The following is a 20,290-nucleotide window of genomic DNA, read 5'->3' as shown; positions in this document are numbered from 1 at the left end:
TGAACATGAATTTCATATGTTTCATGTTATGTTGCTTATAAGATTTATCCTATTTATTTAATCATCAGGCTGAATTTGTTAGAAAATTTTTGGACATTGGACCTTAAGGACTTTTATCATTCTAAGTTGCAATCAAAACATGTATCGTATATGTTTGTTTTTTGTCAGCAAATATTCTTGACATATTTTGTCTGCACCGACTATATACAGACATTAGTCTTGTTTGCTTTTTAGAAGACTGCATAACTAAAAAGGTCTGTGCGTGCACATCCTCTTTATGGTGATGTGGACTAGAGTCTTCTAATTGTAATTGACAAAGAAACTGTTGTTTTAGCCATGTTTTTGTTTTGATAAAGAGTTTGAGATTTGTTTCTATTTTGGTCTTTTTGGTTGTAAAATGACTTCTTTGCAATAGAAGAAAATTAATCAAAACCGTGTGGTGAAACCCATAAAAGAAAATTAGCAAATAAGAAACTGTCTAGTTATGAATTTGTAAAGCAACTTATTTACAAGAAATCTTAAATGTTTGCTATTTAATTACAAAAACAATAAAAATCATTACTTCAAGAAACGTCGTTTACATATAAACACTACTAAACCTCATAATCAAGCAACAACCCGTCAGTATTTAAATAAATCTAAAGCAATACCACAAAAAACCCGATTGAGGTCTAAGTAATTACTTCGTTTGAATGGATAAAAATATTTCTGATTTAAAATGAAAAGTGAAAACAGATATACACGATTCCCCCCCCCCCCCCCCCCCCCCCCCTAATTAAGTGTTTTCTAAATGGGCCTATACTATAACAGTATAGTAGTGTATTTACGGCTTGCTTTTCATGGGCCCAGGACGCTTGCCTAAACAGCCCATGTTATGCTGTTTGTGGGCCGGGCGGCTAGCAGAGCTCTGCCACGAAATTTACACCAAAAACGCTGAATTCCGACTACAGGAGAGGTGCCGGTAACTGTGAAACAGAAGCAGAAGCAATCAAAGAGGAATCAACACTAAAAGCCCCAAATTTAAGCGTACTGTTTATAATATTGATAGCAAGTCCCTCGTCGAAAATTCGGTATTATCTTTCTCAAATGTTATGTTTTTCTTAGAATTAGAGGCCGATTTCTGAAATTCATGAAGAATAACTTATGTTAATTGGTTAATTGATGCTATGTGAGACTCTTAGTTTGATTTATTGTTCTATATTGCAATCTAAAGCGCTTATAGATTTCATGATCATGTTCAGTTAGCTATAAGAGAATGCATCTAATCTAGCTGTTTTTTCTGGACGCCTCTCTTAGATTTTAAGATCAGATCAGGTTAATCTGTCTACAACATTTCTTCTTACTCTAGCATGGCAACCAGCTACGCAATTCATTAAAAGTCTTGTTGTTCTCATTAGTCATTACATTGTCGAACCAACATTTTGTTCTTTTATTTAGTCAAACACTTCATTCTTTTATACCAAGTACATTACATTATTTTGTGCAAGGACATTGATATGACTAAACATCTTTTATGGTTCCACGTTTCTGAGCTATTCATTCATTTATATATAATAATTAAAGGTGTACTAGTGCTGTTGGCTCTTTTATATTGTTTTGTGTGTGAAAAGAAAAAATTAATTTGTTTGACATAGTACCAATGCTAGGGAAGTCTAGAAAGTGTTGGTGTCCATTCTTTAAATTTGTAGATGTAAAACATTTTAGTATAGACTGATTAATAAAAAGAATTCGTTCAATTATTTTTCAAAATATATGAATTGCAAGTTTGTTAGTGCTACCCTCTTGTTTTAGAGTCACTACTAGTGTAGCACTTTTTACAAAAAAAATTGTTATTTTTAACCATGTAGGAGACCATGGATTAAAACTGAATGGACCAACTTGGCTTGTTTCTAACAAGTTTACCACTTAATTAATTTAAGTGAGATAAGTTCATTTCGTAGTCATTAAATTCTTGGACCCAAATGATATCATATCACTGTACTCATTGATATCTACTATATTTGATTCCATCAGCTCATTTTTAGGGACTCATTTCATATAACTAGAGGATCGAAACTATCATAAGATGGGAAAATATATAATTCATAAATACAAATTTCCAAGACTTGTAATCTATTTTGGGGCAATCTGTTTTCCAATTCATCTTTAATTTGCCTTACATTTTCATTGAAATTTCATAGAAATTACGGATTGTAGGCCCCACACACATAGGCCACCAGTTTGAGGCTGTTCATTTGAATTTTTCGTCTTCACAATTAAGACTATATAAACCCTCATGAGGGGCAGTTTGAATATGCATCACTACCAAAACAAAAAAATCACAAAGATTTGCATTAACATAATGAATCCTTGTGTTTTTTTAATTTTCTCACTTCTCTTGCTAAATGCTGAGACTACAACTTCCAACCAATTGGGAGGAGGAGATGAAAATGGTGTTATTATGAGAAAGTGTTCTGATAAGGAGAGACATGCTCTCCTTGATTTCAAAGCTCGCCTCCAAGACCCCGATGAAACTCTCTCTACATGGAGAGCTGAAGAAGAAGATTATTGTAAATGGAGAGGAGTCAAATGCAACAACCAAACACATCATGTCACAGGGCTTGATGTTGAAGGACTTGGTCTTGTAGGTGAGATTAGCAATTCTTTGCTTAATTTAAGCAGTTTGAATCATCTTGATCTTTCCTACAATTCTTTTAATGGAACCATTTCCACCTTCATTGGTACCATGACTCGTTTAAGGCACCTTGACCTTGGTTGGAATCAGTTTAATGGAATCATTCCCAGGACCATTGGTTCCATGACTCGTTTAAGGTACCTTGACCTTCGTTTCAATCATTTTAATGGAATGATTCCTAGGTCCATTGGTTCCTTGACAGAATTAAGGTACCTTTACCTTTCTGGTAACTCTCTTTATGGAATCATTCCTCGAGAGTTTGGAAACCTCACTAACCTTGTAGATCTTTGGCTTTGAATTGGATCTAGAGTTGAGAACCTCGACTGGTTGTCTCATCTCTCTCATTTGGAGTCACTTGAAATGGATGGGATTTCTCTAGCCAAACAAAATTATTGGGTAGATGTGATTCTGAGTCTCCCAAAACTATCTTCTTTAAGCTTAACAGGATGTGAGCTGTCACAGGTCATGTATCCATATTCTTCTTCATTTCTCAACTCTTCTTCATCTATAAAAACCCTTTTTCTTGGAAACAACAATCTCAACTCATCCATGTATGGTTGGTTGTTCCCATTAACCAGCAATAAGCTTCGCATTCTTGATCTCTCTGACAACATGTTAGATGGGATTCCCAAATATCTTGGTAACCTCTGTAGTTTGCAAATTTTGAGTTTCGATAACAACTCTCTTGTTGTCAATTTTCCTGATTTTCTCAACAACTTGTCATCTGGATGCACATCGCTTACATTACAAAAGTTGCTTGTTGGACATAACCGATTTATAGGGACACTCTCCAATGAGATCCTAACATTCAAAAATCTGGCCACTCTAGATATGAGATCTTGCAATCTAGGGCCTCACTTCCCCAGATGGATTCAAACTCTGAAAAATCTTACATTTCTTGATATTGTCAATAATGGAATTTCAGGCACAATTCCTCTGGGGTTTTGGGACATGTGGCCTTCTCAATTAACACATCTGAATCTCTCTTCCAACAACATCAGTGGGAAAGTACCAGACTTATCTTCAAATTTTGGCAACAATTCTAGGATAGATTTGAGTTCCAACAGATTTTATGGTCCAATAACAAATATCTCTTCAACTGTGGCATTACTAAATCTTTCTAGAAACAAATTCTCTGGAGGAATCTCCTTCATATGCCAATTTGTCGATGGGTTTTTACAATTTCTTGACCTCTCCCATAATGTTCTAAGCGGACAGCTTCCAGACTGTTTGTGGCGTTTAAAAGAACTAAAAATTCTTAATCTAGAAGACAACAATCTATCTGGAAGGCTTCCTACCTCTTTTGGATCTTTGATTAAACTCGAGTCATTGGATTTGTACAAGAACAATTTCTCCGGAGAATTGCCTCTGTCTCTAAAGAGTTGCACGAGCTTAAACTCATTGAATTTGGAGGCCAACAAGTTTTCTGGAAATGTGCCTGTTTGGATTGGGGAAAATTTATCAAGGTTGTATGTTCTTACCCTAAGATCAAACTCATTCTTTGGAACCATCCCTTTACAGTTATGTCAGTTGACTAATCTTCAAATTCTGGATTTGTCAATGAACAATCTCCATGGAACCATCCCCTCGTGTTTGGATAATCTTACAAGAATGGCTCAAGCAGGTTCATTACCAACACATAATGTACATTCCTATACAATTGAATCGTTATCCTCAGGAGATGAGTATGTTCCACTTGCTGATGTGTATGTTGATCATGTGATGATCGAGTGGCAAGGTGATGAACGTGAATTCATCAGAAATTTGGGATTGTTGAAGAGCATTGACTTGTCAAGCAACAACTTAACAGGACAAATCCCATATGAAGTTACCAATCTTTATGGACTGCGTGTACTCAACTTGTCAAAGAATGCTCTACATGGAGAGATTCCGAAAAAAATTGGTCAAATGCGACAGCTTGAAACTTTGGATTTATCTAGAAACAAATTGTCAGGAGAGATGCCATTAAGCATGTCTGGTATGAATTTTTTAAATCATCTAGACGTGTCATATAATAGCTTGTCAGGGAGAATTCCATCCAGCACTCAACTGCAGTCTATTGATCCTTCAAGATACAACGGAAACCCGAGACTGTGTGGACCTCCCCTAACCAAAACATGTCATGGAGATGATGAATCAGAAGTACCACATGTCATTGGTGAGAGTGAGGATGGTGGGGAAGACACAGATGAACTTTGGGGGTGGTTCTATATTGGTGGAGGCACTGGTTTTGCTACTGGATTCTGGATTGCATGTGGTGCTCTACTTCTCAATCGTCGTGGGAGACATGCTTTTTTTCATTTTTATGATAGCTTCAAAGATTTGGTGTATGTGAAGGTGATGGTGGTCTTTGCATATCTGCAAAGGATTGAAATGTAGTTAATGTTGTATTTTTTTTAATAAACAATTTTATGGGCCAATTCTCAATGTAGGTTATCTGTGGAATTGATGCTTGAAGATGGTCCATTCATATACACTCGTTACTAACATGGTTTAATTTATGGGTTATTTACAAAAATTGGCTAGCTAAACTGGACTAATAGACCGATAAACAAAGAACATGAACTCTAAATTTGGGATTTTCAGTTTAGAGTTTCTATGAAAGCAGGATTTGGCTATATACTAGAATAATTATGTCTTTTTGATTGCATTTAATTGGCATGCATTAGGTTTAATACGGAACTCCTCTAATTAGAGTATATTTCATACAGATTCTGTGGTTTTGATGTCTTTCTATGTATTTCACTATTTTCTCAAATTATATTCTATGTTATAAGGTAAGAATGCTTATTAAAAAGGAAAGAATTTTGTATATACCTTTATTAGACGTCTAAATATCATATTTACCCGATCAAAAATCTATATATCATATTTGTCCTTCCTAATATTTTAAAATATCGGATTTTCCGCAATCTATTTTTTAAATAGTTTTTATTATTTAATTATCATTTTTTACATTTTAAAGTCATTAAAATTGAAAAAATATCTAAATGGACTATAATACCCTTAATCTCTATATCGCAGGAATCCCCATTTACCTGTTGGCTGCTGCAATGATCGATTGACATATGATCATCGTGTTTAGTCTTTCTGCGTGCGTCTTCTTTTTGCCTTCTCGCCCAAATCTTTGTTCCAATCGGCTACAGTTTTCTGGTAATTTTATGGTTTTCTTTGTCAATTGAATATTCAATTTGTGATTGCTAGGTCGCCTACGCATCTGGAGTCTCAAATTCTTGAAGCCCCTGTATCAAATTCACAATTCCCTTTTCCATAAATGCCATTCTTTTAGGTCACGAATCAAAATCACATGCTTAATTTTGGTTCTGGATTTCTAATGTTTCATTTATACCACAAGTACAGTGGTGTTGATTTCAAACTATAATGTATTTTTGGTATAGATGTGTTGTTTTCATGTTATTATGTATTATGCTTTACAGGCAACTTTTGCTGAATTAGATGATGGACAATCCTTACCAAGTTTTCTGAAAAGTACACAGCCAATATTGGTAGCTACAGTGAAATACATTGCTATTTATATTATATACTTGTCTTTTCCCATCATCTTTCCGAGTCTGATCAATATTATGAAATTAGTATAGGAAACTGTTACAGAATTGGATGATGAACAATCTGAATCAAGTTTCATCAATAGTGCATAGGAAACAAACATAGATGCCATTTTCAACCATGATAGATAGCAAAAAAGTCTTGATGGACAGGAACCTTCACAAAAACTTTGTGAAAATCTACCTAAGCATGGAACTTTTTTTTTTTTTTTCAAAATACAATGACTTAATAAGAATAAGAAAAAGAAATGGAATGAAAGTGGAATGCTGATAGAGTTTCATGCATGTCCATTTGGTTGATGGTAATTCGGTATCAGTAGACGTTGACATTCCAGATAAGTTGAAACCTAATCATGAAGTTCCCGAAAAGTAGGTGCATTTTTTTTGGAAGTAATATTTGAAAGCTTTTTTGTAAGTTGGACCTAATCATTAAGTACCTGTAATGCAAAATAGCATGAGCCTCATGTTTCATCAAAAAGGTGGATTTTTTTAAATATTTGGTTTTTGTAATTTAGAGTTTAAAAGCTTAAAATGGTTTGGTTTTTATACAACCACATGATTAATGAATATGGGAATTTATGTTGCAGGCCCGTGGAAGTCAAAAGATAAGGTAGAGAAGTCAGAAAGTTGAATGGTAATTCAGGATTTCCTTTTTTGCATCTTTCAAGCCGATACTCCTTCAAATTCAAAGACACAGATGTTGGTTGTTATTTAAAATAACATTATCAAAGTGTGTTGTTTTAAATAGGTGTAGCTGACGTCCGCCTGTTACCTCTTTTTAATTTAGAGCTACCGATGACGATCAATTAGAAGTCGCTCATTATGCATTATTGGGTCAATATTGTTTTTATGTTACATTATAAGTCCAACACCATTCCTTTTATGAAATTGCTTTCCATATTCTACCACCACAATGATATAACTAAATATTTTATATGGTTGTAATTGTATCAATTACTTATATTTAGAAGAATACAAATGTGAGACTAAAAATTGTCATGTAGTTTTCTTCTTTAGCGTATGGCACAGAAAAGTGTATATGTTGGTTCTCATAATGATATTTTCTTGCTAACAAAAAAACATTTTGATATTGTTATCGTCTCAATCTACCCTAATAATCTACTCAAATAAATAAATAACATTTTTGCCAAATGTCATATTCTCATTGTATTTGCCACATGTAATTTTGTGAGTTTTTTTTGAATAAATTTAAATCCAAATGTCATTTTGTGGTTTTTTTAATTAAATTTAATTAATATGCCACATCATACTAATATTTATATTTATATATGTAATGTAATAAATACATTGAATGTGATAATATAGGCAATGAATCGTAGAAAAAAATCTACCATAATAAATAATGATCATTTTTTTTGTCAAATGTCGTCTTCTTATTGAATTTGCCACATATAATTTTCTGATTTTTTTAAATAAATTTAAATCTACATGTCATTTTATGGGTTTTTGAATTAAATTCAACTAATATGTCACATCATACTAATATTTATATGTGTAATATTCAAGGTTCTAAAAAGCTCGTCATGGCTCCGTTATAATGCACCATGGCTCCAAGGCTTGTACCTGCCGCCAAGTTTTATCAAAACACCGCCTTAACTCATATATGTGTAACACCCATAAAATTCAAGCCAATTTAAAACTTTTTAAAACATTTAAATCATTAAGTTATTACAGTTTGTTTTCAAAATAGTTTATACATCAGAGTTTTCCAGAAATCATAATCGTCAAACGAGGAAGTGTACGGTCACGCCTTCGTCTACCCGCGGCCATCTGCTAAACCTGAAACAATAAACTGAAACTGTAAGCCCAAAAGATTAGTGAGTTACCCCCAAAATTCCAACCTCATATAACCATAATCATATCATATCAACAAATACAGAACAACCATGCATCTCGAGTATACAGTGTGGCTGGTCCGCCCGCACCGGGCCATTAGTCCACCTGGTCCACTCTCTGAGTCTACAGTATGACTGGACCGCCCGCACCGGGCCTACAGTCTATCTGGATCTATCCCGAGCCTTCGGTATGACTGGACCGCCATAGGGGCCTACAGTCTATCCGGACCGCTCGTAGGGTATGTTAGCCTTCAGCATAAAGCAAGACCGCCTCAACCCAAACATCAAGCAATTAACCATGTGCACATATAACAGGTAATCACATGACAGTCCATAGACAAACGAACCGATCTAGCAGATCATATAGTATAGCAACACCCTAACCAAGATACCGACCTAACCGATCACTAACATAGCATCATCCTATATACCAGGATACCGACCCTAACTAGGTCACTGACATAGCATCATCCCATATACCAAGATACCAACCTAAACCAGGTCACTGACATAGCATCATCCTATATATTAGGATACCGACCTAAACCAGGTCACTAACATAACACCGTCCTAATTACCAGGACGTTGATCTAACAGGTCAATAAGCACATCAAACAAGTACAAGTGTACAATCCGCAAAGGGCCAGCCTTGGTGCCTTAGACCCTGTTGATAGAGTGAGGATAACTCACCTCGAAATGCCGAACTGAAGAGGTACGATCAAATCCCCCGATCACGGCCACGAACTCTACCACCTAACACTTTGATGAAACCATATATGTAAGTGCCCAAATTACTAGAATGACCTTGGAAGTCAAAATGGTCAACTCTTGGTCAAAGTCAAAGTCCTGGTCAAAGTCAGCCTTCCTGATTGACCCTACTCGCCGAGTCAGCCCGTTGACTCGCCGAGTTCCTAAACTCAGAAAATCCTCATATCACGACTCAACTCGCCGAGTCACTCCATGACTCGTCGAGTTCATAAATCCCCGACTCCTAGCCTGTCCAACTCACCGAGTCACCACTCAACTCACTAATCCTTATCATAACCAGATGGGTTAGGGTTTGCGGCCCGACTCGTCGAGTCCAAGAACAGGCTCGCCGAGTTCACTTAAGCCATCCTCATTCAGACGATTTCAGTCCATCCCACTGCTTCCAACTCATAGATCTGGACTCCTAGGGCTAGTTTTACACGTAAAGTTTCCAACTTTATGTGTATGCAAGGTGATTTTGGCTCAATACAAGTTAGAGAGAAGGTTCAAGATAAGAATGCTCACAAACAAGCTAAAGGGCTGATACTTTATGCCTCCATGGACCAAGATAAGTCTAGATCTGAAGTTGCAACCCCAGATCTAGTCCCAAAACCCGAAATGGATTCCAAACATGCTAAATAGCCCCAAATCATCATCTAAGAATAGATCTAGAAAGGAAGAGCTCAAGGCAACGACTTGTTACCTCCAAAATGTACCCAAGATGAAGTAGATTCTGGATCTACACGAATTCCTTGATGCTAGCCTCTTAATCTACAAGTTTCCTTCACTAGAATCACCTTCTAAAGCTCAAAAACTCTCACTAATGGCTCACACACAATTTTAGGGTTTACTGACTCTCAAGGGGTAACCAAGAGGCTGAGGTGAGAACATAAGATCCTTTAAATAGAATGCAAACCCAAATTTAGGGTTTTCTCTTCCCAGCACTGACTCGTCGAATACCGCCGCCGACTCGGCGAGTCGGGTCACTTCAACACGTGTCCAACACCCGCTCCGACTCGACGAGTTAAGACACCTACTCGTCGAGTCTACCCCTTTATTTACACATAGCACCCCGAACTTATATTCCTGAACTTGGGATGTTACAACTCTCCCCCACTTAAATTAGGCTTCGACCTCGAAGCCTGCTGCAGCACACGATTCTGGATAACACTCCTACATTGCAGTCACCGATCTCCCAAACCAGCCCAAATCTCTTCTGGAACTACTACCGCGTCCCTTCTAAGGCAACTCTTTCCTGAGCAGGATCCCTGCCTATTGCTCCAAGCCTTCCACCTTCCTGTCATGCACGCACTTTCGTGACCGGCGAAGGTTGGTTACTACTATAATTCACGGGGCTCTCTCTCACAATATTAATCGATCCCCCCCTTTCCAAAACTGGCGATAAATCGGGTAACTCGCAATATTGGAAACTCATCCAGTTCCCTTCCTGAATCTAGTCCCTTTCTGCGCTGACAGGATGACGCATCCTTCAGCTTCCGAGCAACTCTCATGAACAATCAGCTATATTGCATAAACTCTCATACCCGGCCCAATCAGCCTCGGGATGGAATTCCAAACACACCAGGTCCAATCAATCATAGGGTCCGGTCATCCTCATGATGGAATACCCTAGATTGGAATACCACTACATACATATCCCCTGTCCATAACCATACTTGGAATCCAAGGATCTATCCTTGCATCTCTTTCAAACTCCTCTGATTCGACATAATCGAGTACAACTTACCCAAATCTCAACCATACATCCAATCCGAACGCGCTCCTACAACAGACATAAACACACAACCTCTATGCCCACAACCTATGACTGGAATACCCTTACGTGGTCCTCAACATAGGTCTGGATTGCCTCTGAGCCCACATCATGAGTCTGGTATGCACTCCTCGTCCCTTAACTCATGCCTGGAATGCTCCCAATGACCGATTGACACTACCGTCGCCACTTCAGTTGCCCAACACTCCGACCCTGCAGATATCCACTTTCCTCTGCCACTCGAAGGGCCTAATCGATGCTCCTCTTATAAACGAACAACATACGATACAAAAACTGCTACCACGCATGAATCCCAAGACATATCACAATAACTCAAACCATCATCAACATACCTACCACTACCGGTTAACCAGTACGACACTCATATCTAACTCATATAACCCCCTTCGGGTTAGAGTACCAACATATCTAATCAATTCAACTATTGAGTTGAAATTCTCAGGGTTTGTTGGCCTACCGCCTCAACCCTACCGCTCCTTTCGAGCCTCTGTGCCTACGATTTACAGTCGACCCGCACCGGGTATCTTGGCCTACTGCATAGAGCAGGACCGCCTCAACCCTAACCAAATACCATAGACGATCATGAGAAAGATCTAACCCAGTTTCCCAAAACCTGAATGACAGGATATTCTAATACCAAACCTTCCCAAAATTAACGAACACCCATTCGGATCCACTCTCGGTCCCCAACTGGAGTATTACCCGATTCAAGAAGATGAAACCTCAGAGACACTCCGAACTGATGAGATCACCAAGATCCTTTGGACTCCGTCCGACCACTAATAACAATTTCCGATCAACCAAAATATACCGAAGTCCTCAGCCTACTCCAGCCGCATGATCAATACTTGGAACAGACCTATTGATTGCTATAGCGTAGCAGCCTACTCAATACCCGAACATAGATCTACAAACATATACAGAGTCTTCAGCATGACTGGACCGCCCTTCCAGGCCTTCAGTCTATCTGGACCGTCCTCCGAGCCTTCGGTCTGACTGGTATGCCCCACTGGCCTTCAGTCTATCCGGACCGCTCTAAACTGTTGAACATCTCCGTGGACCACCCCTCTTGATGCTCTCTCCCATGTATCCTGTTCTCACCCACTTGGGGCTTCGAACTCCTGATCTACTATGTGGACTATATCCCCAGCCAAGCCTTAGGCCTCATGTCGATCGTCCACCCTCTAGGAAATCCGAGGTCTGTTCCATGGCCCGCGTGTCTACCACACACGCTAAATAACCAGCACTCTTTTGCTAAATGCACTGCTGAGCCCTGTGAAACATCCCAAAAATACGACCCAAAAATTTTCGTTTAATTAATAATAAAATCATGCACTGAATGATATATCATAAAAACCCTACGTCAAATATCTCAAACCATAGTAAATATCGTAATAAAAACTGTATCAATCTGTATCATCTCATATCAAAATAAACTGATCAAACTCCCAGGACTAAAACTGAACTGTGGTGTGTGCGATGCCATCATCCCGAGCTCTTCCCTTTACTTGCGGAAGTACCTGAAACCAAAACTGAAACTGTAAGCACAAAGCTTAGTGATCTCCCCCAAACTACCACATACCATACAACATATAAAGCACATACTGGGCCTTGCCCACTGCATCAGACCGAGGTCCGGACTAACTGGGGCCTTGCCCCCTGCATCGGACCGAAGTCCGGAAACTGACTGGGACCTTCTCCCATGCATCGGACCGAAGTCCGGACTAACTGGGGCCTTGCCCCCTGCATCGGACCGAATTCCGGACTAACCGGGGCCTTGCCCCCTGCATCGGACCGAAGTCCGGATCTGACTGGGACCTTTTCCCCTGCATCGGACAGATGTCCGGATCTAACTGAACATAACATAGCATAAACATATCAACTGGCATAAACACATATACTGCATACTGCATCGGACCGAAGTCCGGATCACATAACACAAAACCATGCTTGAATCACAAAGACATCAAGCACACTGAACTACTGCATCAGACCGAAGTCTGGAACTACTGCTAACTAAACGGGCCGACATTGTGGCCGTAGACCCGTTCCTACTGGAAGGAAACTCACCTCGTAACACTGGCTGCTGAGGTACTAAATCTGAGACTGCCTGACCGCTGCTCCGGAACTTCCCGGCTACAAATTCCATAAACACTAAATCAAATACTGATAACTAATCGCAGGGTAAAATGACAGTTTTACCCCCTGGTCAAAGTCAACTTCCTGGTCAAAGTCAACTTCCTGGTTGACCGGACTCGCCGAGTTAGCTCGCCAACTCGCCGAGTTCCTTTTATCTGTTCTAGGCCTGCACTCGTTTCTACTCGTCGAGCTTGGCAAAGACTCGACGAGTTCTTCTTCGATGCATACATACTGAGTCCAAGTTCATCCGACTCGCCGAGTTGAAGAGCAACTCGTCGAGTCTAAGGCAATCTTCATCGGACTCGCCGAGTTTCTCATCCAACTCGCCGAGTTCACGGCTATCTTCATAGGACTCGCCGAGTCCAGCTTTCTACTCGCCGAGTTCATTCAGTCCTTTTTCCATACATACCTAATTTGAGCCATACATCAGCTCAAAATCACAGATCTGGGCTTCTAGGGCATGCTTATCACATAAAGTTGCAAACTTTACGTGCATGCAAGGCTTTAAAGGCTTCAAATGACAAAACTAAGCTCTTAATGAGGTCCTAAGCTCAAGAGGGACCTTAATCTCGAATATAACTGAAACTTTAATCTTCTAGAATGCTATGAGGGTCCAGATCTGAAGTTTCCATCCAAGGAGAGTCTATATCTCAAGTTTATATTGCAAAAAGCTTCCAAAAGAGGCATAAACAAGCATAAAGAGGGTTAAATGGAGGAATAAGCAAGGTAATGACTTTATTACCAGAATATGAAGCAAATGAAGCCTAGAATCTGGATCTCCTTCCTTTCCTTTGGACCTTCTCTCCTTCCTTCTCTTCTTCAACACCAAAATGCACACAAAACACACTAATTAGGAAGAACTCACTCAAACTCAACAATGGGGGCTAGGGTTTACAGGGTGAGACGTTCTGGAGGCTGGAAAGGGGCTATAAGGTTGTTTAAATAGGGTGCAAACCCTGAAGATTAGGGTTTCCTCCTGACTGGCCTACTCGCCGAGTCCAGGCGTGGACTCGCCGAGTAGGTCACTTAAAGCCCGCGTCCAACTCGACATCTACTTGGCGAGTTAGGGCCACAACTCGCCGAGTAGCTCTCCCAAAAAGAAACATTTAAATCAATTAAATACGTACCAGGAACGGGGCGTTACAATTCTCCCCCACTTATCTTAGACTTCGTCCTCGAAGTCTGCTCCTGCTGAATCTGGAAACAATTCGGGGTAATTCTCCCTCATCTCCTCCTCGGACTCCTACGTCCACTCCGAACCCTTCCGGTGCTGCCACTGCACCTTCACTAACTGAACCACCTTGTTCCTCAAGGTCTTCGCCTTTCGATCTAAGATCGCAACTGGTCTCTTGATATAATTCAGGCTGCTATCAACCTGAATATCCTTCAGAGGTACTACTGCTGACTCGTCCACCAAACACTTCCTCAACTGGGAAACATGGAAAGTGTTGTGGATCTGGCTAAGCTCTGCTGGAAGATCCAAACGATAGGCGACCCGACCCACCCGGGCCAAAACCCTAAAAGGACCAATGAATCTGGGACCTAGCTTGCCCCTCTTTCGGAATCTGATGACACCCTTCCAGGGTGATACCTTCAGGAGGACCATGTCACCCACCTGAAACTCCAAGTCTGAGCGCCTCCTGTCGACGTAACTCTTCTGCCGACTCTGCGCAGTCTGCAGTCTACTACAAACCCGCTGGATCAATTCTGTCGTCTTAAGCACCACCTCGGTGCTTCCCATGACTCGCTGGCCGACCTCGCCCCAACAGATCGGGGTCCTGCACTTCCTCCCGTAGAGCATCTCGAAAGGAGGTCGGTCTATGCTGGAGTGGTAGCTGTTGTTATACGAAAATTCCGCTAACGGAAGATACATATCCCAACTGCCACCGAAATCTAGAACACATGCCCGGAGCATGTCCTCGAGAGTCTGAATCGTCCTCTCGCTCTGCCCGTCCGTCTGAGGGAAACGGTGCTGAAATGGAGACGAGCCCCTATCTCGTCGTGAAACCGCTTCCAGAACCTGGAAGTAAAACGGACGTCTCGGTCTGACACCACCGAAACAGGCACTCCATGCCGTGCCACCACCTCTCGCACATAAATATCGGCTAGCTTCTCCGCCGATATGCTCTCCTGGATCGGTATAAAATGAGCACTCTTCGTCAACCGATCCACAATAACCCAAATCGAATCCACTCCACGTGCGGTCCTGGGAAGCTTAGTGATGAAATCCATGGTGATGTCTTCCCATTTCCACACGGGAATGTCTAACGGCTGCATCTTGCCGTGGGGTCTCTGATGCTCAGCCTTGACCTTCCTGCAGGTCAGACACCTCTCTACATACCAAGCTACGTCCCGCCTCATGCATGGCCACCAATAGTCGGGTCGAAGATCTCTGTACATCTTCGTCGCCCCTGGGTGGATGGAAAACCAAGACTTATGAGCCTCGTCCATCAGTACCTGCCGTACTCCTCCCCAGTACGGCACCCATACTCTCCCATGAAGGGTCAACAGTCCTCGACTATCATAGTCAAAGGAAGCTACTCGACCTACGATCCTCTCACACTTCTGCCTTTCCTCCTTGAGGCCCTCAACCTGTTCCTCTCTGATCTGCTCCAACAACGGAGTAATCACTGTCATCCCCAAACATATATCCCGGATTAGGACTGCTGCCGCTCTGCGGCTCAGGGCGTCGGCCACTACATTGGACTTCCCTGGGTGATAAAGGATCTCACAATCATAATCCTTCAACACATCTAGCCACCTGCGCTGCCTCATGTTCAGATTCGGCTGATCCATGAGGTACCTCAAACTCTTGTGATCCGTGTAAATGATACAGCGGACCCCATAGAGGTAATGTCTCCAAATCTTGAGGGCAAACACTACTGCCCCCAGCTCTAAATCATGCGTAGGATAGTTAGCCTCGTGAGGCTTCAACTGTCTCGAGGCGTAAGCTATCACACGTCCTCGCTGCATCAACACTGCTCCCATGCCTGTGATCGAAGCATCACAGTAGACTACGAAATCCTCTACTCCTTCTGGCAGGGTAAGAATCGGTGTCTCGCACAATTTCTGTCTGAGGGTTTCGAATGCTGCCTGCTGCTCAGGCCCCCAGCGAAACACCACCGACTTCTTAGTCAGTCGAGTGAGTGGTACTGCTATCTTGGAGAAATCCTGGATGAATCTCTGGTAGTACCCTGCCAGACCTAGGAAGCTCCGAATCTCAGATGGAGACTTCGGGACCTCCCACTGCATGACGGCCTCTATCTTGGCCGGATCTACTAGAATACCCTTCTGGTTGACGAGGTGACCAAGGAACTGCACCTCGCGCAACCAGAACTCACACTTGGAGAACTTCGCAAAAAGTCTCTCCCTCCTCAAAGTCTCTAGCACCTCTCTCAGGTGCTCCTCATGCTGCCCTTCAGTCTTGGAATAAACCAAGATGTTATCAATGAACACTATTACAGACCGATCCAACATGGGTCTGCATACGCGATTCATGAGGTCCATGAATGCGGCTGGAGCGTTGGTGAGACCAAACGGCATCACCACAAACTCATAATGACCATATCAGGTCCTGAAAGCAGTCTTCTGCACATCTTCATCCCTGACCCGCATCTGATGGTATCCTGACCGCAAATCAATCTTGGAGAACCAAGATGCTCCCTGAAGCTGATCGAACAAATCATCTATCCTCGGGAGTGGGTAACGGTTCTTCACCGTTACCTTATTCAACTCCCAGTAATCTATGCACATACGGTGCGACCCATCCTTCTTCCTCACGAATAGGATCGGGGCTCCCCATGGCGAACTACTGGGTCTGATGAATCCCTTGTCTAGCAGCTCCTGCAGCTGCGTAGACAGCTCCTACAGCTGCGTAGACAACTCCTGCATCTCTGGAGGAGCCAGCCGATACGGCGCTTTGGCTATCAGAGCTGCACCCTGGACCAGGTCAATCCGAAACTCGACCTGTCTCTCCGGAGGTATTCCAGGAAAATCCTCTGGGAATACGTCCGGGTACTCTCGTACTACTGGTACATCCTCAACTGTCACCTTACCCTTCTCTCGGGCATCTATAACATAAGCGACGTATCCTGCACAACCCTGCTGAACATAGCGCCTTGCTCTCGCTGCTGAACACAGAATCGGTCCGCGCTGTGGCCTCTCGCCCTGAATCACTAACTCTCCCCCACTGGGAGTGCGAACCCTCACTAGATGTAGCTCGCAATCAATCACCGCCCCATTGGGGCTCAGCCAATCCATGCCTACTATGATCTTATTCCCTCGCAGAGGAATAGGGACCAAGTCCACCGGAAACTGCTCATCGAATAGCTGAAGGGAACATCCTTTGTGTACTCTCGCAACCCTAACGGTCCTGTCAGCTGCTATCTCAACCTCAAGTGGATAATCCAGCTCCCCGGGTGCTCTGCTAAACCTCTTGCTAAGCGCAAGAGAGACGAATGATCGGGTAGCTCCCGAATCAAACAATAATGTGGCTGATATGCCGTTCACTGAGAACGACCCTATACAAAACATATAACCATAAGAAATAATCAATACTAAATGCAGAGATAAGGGAAAAATACATACCCGTCACCACGTCAGGAGTCGCTCGAGCCTCCTCTGCTGTCAACTGAAAAAGCCCTACTCTCGCCACCGGCATCTCAACTCGGCCCTGACGGCCATCTGTAATCCTCAAAGTAGCAGGGGCAGGTGCTGACACCTTCCCGACAGCAGCTAAACTCGGACACTGGGACTTTTTATGTCCCTTCTGATTGCACTGAAAGCAAATCAGATATGATGATGCAATGGCGGTAGTAGTGGCTGTATAATCTCTGCTCATATGCCCAGTCCGGCCGCACTTATAGCAACCGGCACTCCCTGCCTTGCACGCCCCATCGTGCAATCTACCACACTTACCACACCGACCGTGGCTCTGCTGACCTCTGGACCTGTGATCTGACACCTTGGGCTTTTTGCTCGAACTCCCTGTACCCGAAACCGCCTCCGGCTTCCTCTTCCTCTCCATCTCAAGGTCAATCTCTCTCTCTCTCTCGAGCCTTGGCAATCATGTCATCCAGCGTTTTACAGCTGGATCGGCTCACAAACTGGCGGATATCACTCCGCAGCATCTCATGATAACGGGCCTTCTTTATCTCCTCATCAGCTGCATACTGAGGAACGAGAAGATCCCTCTCCCTGAACTTGGCGGTAATCTCCGCCACTGTCTCTGTAGTTTGGGTAAGATCTTGAAACTCTCTGGCTAACTGCTGCACCTCAATAACTGGTGTGAACTCAGCTCTGAACCTGGTAGTAAAATTAGCCCAAGTCATGGCATCCAAAGCTGCGTCATCCTCGATGACATGGCCAACCTCCTCCCACCAATCTCGTGCCCTGTCCTTCAGAAGACAGGATGCTAGTCTGACCTTGTCCCCCTCGGGACATTTGCTGGTGCGGAAAGCGTTGGCAACATCGGCCAACCATCTGGTACTCGCTATGGGGTCTCGTGCCCCGCGATAATCTGGAGCTCCACAAGCCCGGAACTCCCTGAAAGTAAGCGTACGTCACCCCATCATGGCCGCCACCTCAGCACAGAAAGTGCTCAACCTCTCGTTCATCAACTCTAAGATACCCTCCTTGATCGAACCGAAGATCACAGGAGTCTGCTCAAGTATGGTGCGAGTAATCTCGGAAGAGAGAAACTCCCTAGTCTGCTCATCCAACTGCCTGGCCTCCGGGCCTGATCCTGATCCCCCTCCGGCACCTGAACTACCGACTGCTGGTCTAGGGCGTAATACCACCATTCTGAAAAACACATCATAATAAACGTCAGGAACACTTATATCTCTCGAGGGATCACTACTACCATAAGTTCCCTGGTCTCGTCTCAGCTTTCCTTGATTCGAGTACGGATCCTCTACTTTCAGTAGTACGGGCCCATACTACCTTCCACATCTATATGTACTTTTCCTCAAGTACTGCCTCAACTCCACCAAGTCACTACTACTGCTACTGATCTCTGCTACTCTCGTCTTAGGCTTGCCCTAGGGAAACCTCTGACCTACTCTCCGCCATCAGCCGCATAAGAAGTCCCCGCTTTCCTTCCCTAACTAGCTCGCGAATACCATTACATATTACTCAGACTAGATAATTCTTCGAATGAGAGATCCTACCCTACAACGGTTGGACTCAGACAAGAGCTGCGAAATAGAGCTGGACCCAACCTTCTGAAATTATTTAGTCCTTGCAATATGTAACTTAACATATTCGTTTACTAGTTAGTAAAAGATAGCTAGAACTCCTAAAAGCACAAAGCAAGCAACATTCGAGCCTTGAGTACACACAAAAAAGCATATACTTCTCTGGCTATCATACTGACTAATCTGTACTAGCTTACAATGCTAAACTCATATCATCAGGCATAACCTAAACAGGCTATCCTACTGCTGTCTACTCAATACTAGCATGCAATTCTCATAAAGCTGAAACACATATAGCAGGCACATAAGGCATCCTCCTAGATCCTTAGTCCTATTCTAGCATGATGTTCTACTGAAACTGGAACTGATAAACATAACATAAACTTGTATGGGTAATTTGGGAGTACTTAGTTGAGCTCGGCTAATCGCATGCACCACACCATTTTCCTTTTCTCAAAATTCTTTTCTTTCTAAAAATTCTTTTGCTTTTCTAAAACTCTTTTCTTTTTAAAAACCTTTTACCACTTCCCTAGTTTGAGTTCAGACACACTCGGGAGTGCACCCGAATCCCTCAAACCAAGGCTCTGATACCAACTTGAAACATCCCAAAAATACGACCCAAAATTTTTTGTTTAATTAATAATAAAATCATGCACTGAATGATATATCATAAAAACCTTACGTCAAATATCTCAAACCATAGTAAATATCGTAATAAAAACTGTATCAATTTGTATCATCTCATATCAAAATAAACTGATCAAACTCCCAGGACTAAAACTGAACTGTGGTGTGTGCGATGCCATCACCCCGAGCTCTTCCCTTTACTTGCGGAAGTACCTAAAACCAAAACTGAAACTGTAAGCACAAAGCTTAGTGAGCTCCCCCAAACTACCACATACCATACAACATATAAAGCACATACTGGGCCTTGCCCACTGCATCGGACCGAGGTCCAGACTAACAGGGGCCTTGCCCCCTGCATCGGACAGAAGTCCGGAAACTGACTGGGACCTTGTCCCCTGCATCGGACCGAAGTCCGGACTAACTGGGGCCTTGCCCCCTGCATCGGACCGAAGTCCGGACTAATCGGGGCCTTGCCCCCTGCATCGGACCGAAGTCCGGATCTGACTGGGACCTTGTCCCCTGCATCGGACCGAAGTCCGGATCTAACTGAACATAACATAGCATAAACATATCAACTGGCATAAACACATATACTGCATACTGCATCGGACCGAAGTCCGGATCACATAGCACAAAACCATGCTTGAATCACAAAGACATCAAGCACACTGAACTACTGCATCAGACCG

General features: G+C 42.5%; 1 protein-coding gene and 1 long non-coding RNA gene across 4 annotated transcripts; both read left to right on the top strand.

Annotated features, from left to right (window-relative positions):
- The first annotated feature begins 911 nt into the window (after window positions 1-911).
- LOC145120207 (uncharacterized) lies at window positions 912-7,233 on the top strand. 3 transcript variants are annotated; one of them, XR_013714144.1, is made up of 5 exons: window positions 912-1,070; window positions 5,699-5,827; window positions 6,112-6,180; window positions 6,828-6,874; window positions 6,989-7,233. It is a non-coding gene; the product is annotated as an uncharacterized LOC145120207 (long non-coding RNA). The 3 variants fall into 3 exon arrangements; XR_013714143.1 differs by having other exon boundaries at window positions 6,828-7,233; XR_013714145.1 differs by lacking the exon at window positions 6,112-6,180 and having other exon boundaries at window positions 915-1,070; window positions 6,828-7,233.
- LOC145120206 (receptor-like protein EIX2) lies at window positions 1,079-5,681 on the top strand. The gene is made up of 2 exons (XM_079056018.1): window positions 1,079-2,627; window positions 3,600-5,681. The coding sequence occupies exons 1-2, from the start codon at window positions 2,276-2,278 to the stop codon at window positions 5,051-5,053; spliced, it is 1,806 nt and encodes a 601-aa protein (XP_078912144.1). The 5' UTR covers window positions 1,079-2,275; the 3' UTR covers window positions 5,054-5,681.
- Window positions 7,234-20,290: the final 13,057 nt, after the last annotated feature.

The sequence above is a fragment of the Lactuca virosa genome, chromosome 6 (assembly GCF_052849685.1).
Source record: "Lactuca virosa cultivar CGN04683 chromosome 6, Lactuca_virosa_CGN04683_v6, whole genome shotgun sequence".
NCBI classification, from domain to species: domain Eukaryota; kingdom Viridiplantae; phylum Streptophyta; class Magnoliopsida; order Asterales; family Asteraceae; genus Lactuca; species Lactuca virosa.
Note: the sequence above shows the minus strand (reverse complement) of the source record. Positions and strands in the feature narration are given on the sequence as shown.

Bases quoted from the DNA above. Each gene is read 5' to 3' on its own strand.
- LOC145120206 (XM_079056018.1), top strand. From the start codon at position 2,276: ATGAGGGGCAGTTTGAATATGCATCACTACCAAAACAAAAAAATCACA. The intron at 2,628-3,599 runs GTGAGATTAGCA...ATGGAATTTCAG, and splicing joins TGAAGGACTTGGTCTTGTAG to GCACAATTCCTCTGGGGTTT.